The sequence below is a fragment of the Bison bison genome, unplaced genomic scaffold (assembly GCF_000754665.1).
Source record: "Bison bison bison isolate TAMUID 2011002044 unplaced genomic scaffold, Bison_UMD1.0 scf7180017856373, whole genome shotgun sequence".
NCBI lineage: Eukaryota > Metazoa > Chordata > Mammalia > Artiodactyla > Bovidae > Bison > Bison bison.
The window spans coordinates 9,573-13,213 of record NW_011486946.1 but is presented as its reverse complement, the minus strand read 5'-3'; the positions used below and the strand labels follow the sequence as shown (position 1 = coordinate 13,213).

The 3,641-nt window shown below is 36.5% G+C and overlaps 1 protein-coding gene across 2 annotated transcripts in view; it reads right to left on the bottom strand.

Moving 5' to 3' along the window:
* The window catches only part of LOC105002668 (ras-related GTP-binding protein B-like), a 13,143-nt gene that overhangs the window by 1,833 nt on the left and 7,669 nt on the right, over positions 1-3,641 (bottom strand). The window contains exon 3 of one of the 2 annotated variants that reach the window (XM_010859435.1): positions 1,279-1,362. The exons of the other annotated variant lie outside the window; for it this stretch is intronic. Coding sequence (XP_010857737.1) covers positions 1,279-1,362 — 84 coding nt within the window. The remainder of the gene's footprint in view (positions 1-1,278; positions 1,363-3,641) is intronic. 2 annotated transcript variants of the gene reach the window in all.

The window sequence follows — 3,641 nt, the reverse complement described above, 5'->3', positions numbered from 1 at the left end:
GAAGCCTTACTCACTTTACTTCATCCTATAGACTGCTGCCAGGTTCATCTTCTTAACACTACTTTGAACATGTCACTCCCCATTTTATAAACTTTCAGTGGCTCCTCCATGCCTACAGAGGGGCATGCAAGGTCCTTCAGAATTTGGCTTCCAATCTACCTTTATGTTCCCCAATGAATCACATTAATAAAGCCTTTTGCTCCAGTCCAATTTTATTCACAGTTTATTCACAGTCCTTCCAAGCCCCTTTACCTTCCCAGCCTCCAACACACCTTGTATCAGGGGTCGCAAACTTGCTAATAGGAGCCAGGCCAGTAAACGTACAAGTGTGAAGTTGATCATGCATGGAGAGTAAACATCCACCAAAGGGGACAATGGAATGGGCAGCAATCACTTAGCTCTAGCTCATTTGCCATGCAGGAACATGGGCTCAGGATTTCCAGATCTTTAAATTTTTCAATAGTAGCAGGAAATCCAGAGTTTTTGTGGAAACTTTTACATATTGATAACTAATTCCAATTTTTCTAAAACATTGCACAGGCCAAACAAAACACATCTACAGGCCTTATCCAGCATAAAGCTGCCTGTTTGCGACCTCTGCTTTCCATGTCCCTCCCCACCCTATACTTTGTCTATTCTGTCCATCTGCCTAGAAAATCTTCCCCACCTTTCTTCCAAAGTTAGATTCATCTTCTAAGACCCAGCTTAAATCCCACTTCCTCTAAAAACCCTACCTAGCCACCCCCACTTACCATCATCACGCCCTCTGAATTCATTTAAACATTTATTAAGCATCTACTCTCTGCCAGGCACTAAAAAATCATAAGGAATAATAATGAAAATTCTTTTCCTGGAAATTTCTTGAAGTCTAGCAATTATCATCTATATAATTTCTGTAACAGTTAATCAACACACAGTGGTGTTTCTTCTCTATCTTGAAGCTGTTGCTTAAACTGACTGCTATCTAACTTTGTGGAATTTTATCTTCTAATAAACTAGATTATAAGCAGCAAAGCATTACTTAAAAAATATGGGCATTGGAATCAAACAGCTCTTAGCTCAAATACCCATCCTACCTCTCTGTGTGACCTTGGGTAAGTCACTTAACCTCTGAGTATCAGTTTCCTCTTCTATTAGGAAAAAAGGTGGGAGGCATACTATTGACCTCACAGGATTAAAGGGATTATCATACATCAAGTGCCTGGCATGTAGTAGTTGCTCAAACTATTTCCCTTTTCCCCCTTTTTCCCCCTCCTTGGAAAAGGAATCATATCTTACATGTCTTTGTATTTCCAACAGAGTCTACGAGAGAGTAGGTGCTCAAACTGCTATTAATTTGAAGACTATGTAAACGGTCTAGTACTAAAAAAAAATGGAAAGAAGTGCTACTGAGAAAGGGAAAGACAATAACAAAAGAAGTGACAGGATTCAGTGACTTTAGATATGGAGCACATAGGATAAAAATCTGGTTTCTACTCCCATATCATAAAAATCAAGTGACCAATGGCCCCATTACCAAATCCAGTGGACTTTTTAGTCCTTGTCTTACTTTCTGCACATGACACTGTTGACTATTCTCTTCTCAAAAAAATTCTCTTCTCTTGGCCTCTGATAGGAGACCTATAAATGCTCCAGCAGGTCCTCTCTCACAGGTTCCTATTCTTCTTTCTGTCCCTTAAATGTTGGAGTTCTTCAGGATTCCATCTTTGGCCACGTACTCTTCTATGTATTCTTCCCCCCCAGGCAAGCTAATCAATTCATATTATTTTAACATTTGGATACTGATAATCCATAATTATGTATCTATAATACAGATTTCTCTCTTCCCTTTCTGAATCAAACGACATCTTCATTTGCATATACTGCAAGTATCCCAAACTCAATATATCCAAATATAATATCATCTCCCCATTCTTCCCACAAAATCTATTCCTCTTTTAGTCTTCGCTAATTCAATGATTTTAACCAGGTGACTAAGCCCAAACCTTAAGTTTTATCCTGAGTTCACTCTTTCCTGCTTCATTCCCCCAAAACATACCAGCAAGTCCTGATGACTTTACCTCTTAAATATATCCCAAATCCATTTGCTTCTCAACATATTCACTACTACTACCCTAACCCAAGTTAAGACCCCATCATCTCTTACCTGGTCTACTAAAAAGAGTTCCCTAATTTGTCAATCTGTCTCTTCCCTTGCCTCTCTCCAATCTAACATCCATATTACAGATATAATGATCTCTCTACAACGCAGATTTTATTTAATCCATCTTTAAAAAGAAAAATAATAACGGCTCTATGCATGACTGCATACACTCAGAAAAAATAAGGCCAGAAGGATAACCTCAAATTATTAGTGGTGGTTGTCCATAGGAAGTAGGCCTGAGAATGAGGGACTTTTCACAAGTATTACTTTTGTAATTAAAGTTGAAAATTAAAAATAATGAAATCTGATCATATTACTTTTCTGTTAGAAACACTGTAAGGGTTTCCCTCCAACTTCAGTTTAAACTACCTGACTTGGCATACAGGGCATTTTATGATCTAACCCCCACTCTCTGCCTCTCTTTTCAGTCTCAGTTCTCCTACAGAGCCCTCTGGCTCTCCTAGTTTTCCTGTCTTGCTATCATAAGAGCAACTGGAAAGAACCAAGAACAGAGCTTTGAGAAATCACATACACTTATGGGGCAGAAAGAAGAAATTCTTTTTCTTTTAAAGGGATGGATGATTAAAGATAAAGGAATAAAACCAGGGTAATAAAGCATTAAATAAAAGCCAAGAGATCAGAGAATTTTGAGAAGGTAGGAAATCTTGGAGTTGTCAACAGTGTTTGAGACTAAAATACTTCATAAGCACAATTTTTATTGACAAGTTTACTATTCCAACAAACATTTTAATAGCCCCCTAATAAATAAATACCACCATTCTGATCCTTACTTCAAATTCCAAAACACAGTACACTCTAAGTTTAATAAAATGAAACCGGACTTTTTTCAGCAATGACAACTAGAAAAACACTAAAACATTCAAGGTGATATAATATTTTAGAATATGTACTCTTTCACTACTTTTAAAGAAAATCAGCAATTGAACAAAAATGAATAGTAAGCAAAAATCAATATACTATACATATTTTTATTTAGGCCATAAGTTTAGCAGTAGAACTCAGACCTTTCTTCCAGAAATGACAAGCTAGTTAATGATACAATAAAGCATTAAGGTCAACATAATATTTTGAAGTATACTTTTACAAACTTTAAGAAATACAGTAAATACTAACAAAGTATTATCAATAAAGGTCCCACTTGAGATAGCCCCAAGAGCCCTGTCTCATCCACAGGAAGCTCCAGAAAAACATTTGTTAAATAAATGGCCTGTTTAAATGTACAGGGTTCATATAATTTGCAACACTCTGTTCATAACTTTTTAATGAAGCTGCTAGATTATTTCAAAACTATTTTAAGTAGCTTGACTAGCTCTGAAATTTGGGTGATAAGACTATTCACTAGACTCAAAGTAGTCATTCAACTCTGATTAGCTAATGACAAAAATATTAATTGGACTAGAAAACAACTTCAATGAAAGGTACAGAACTTAAAACACAAAGAGAAGTGTGCCAGAAATTGCAGCTATAGCATAATGAA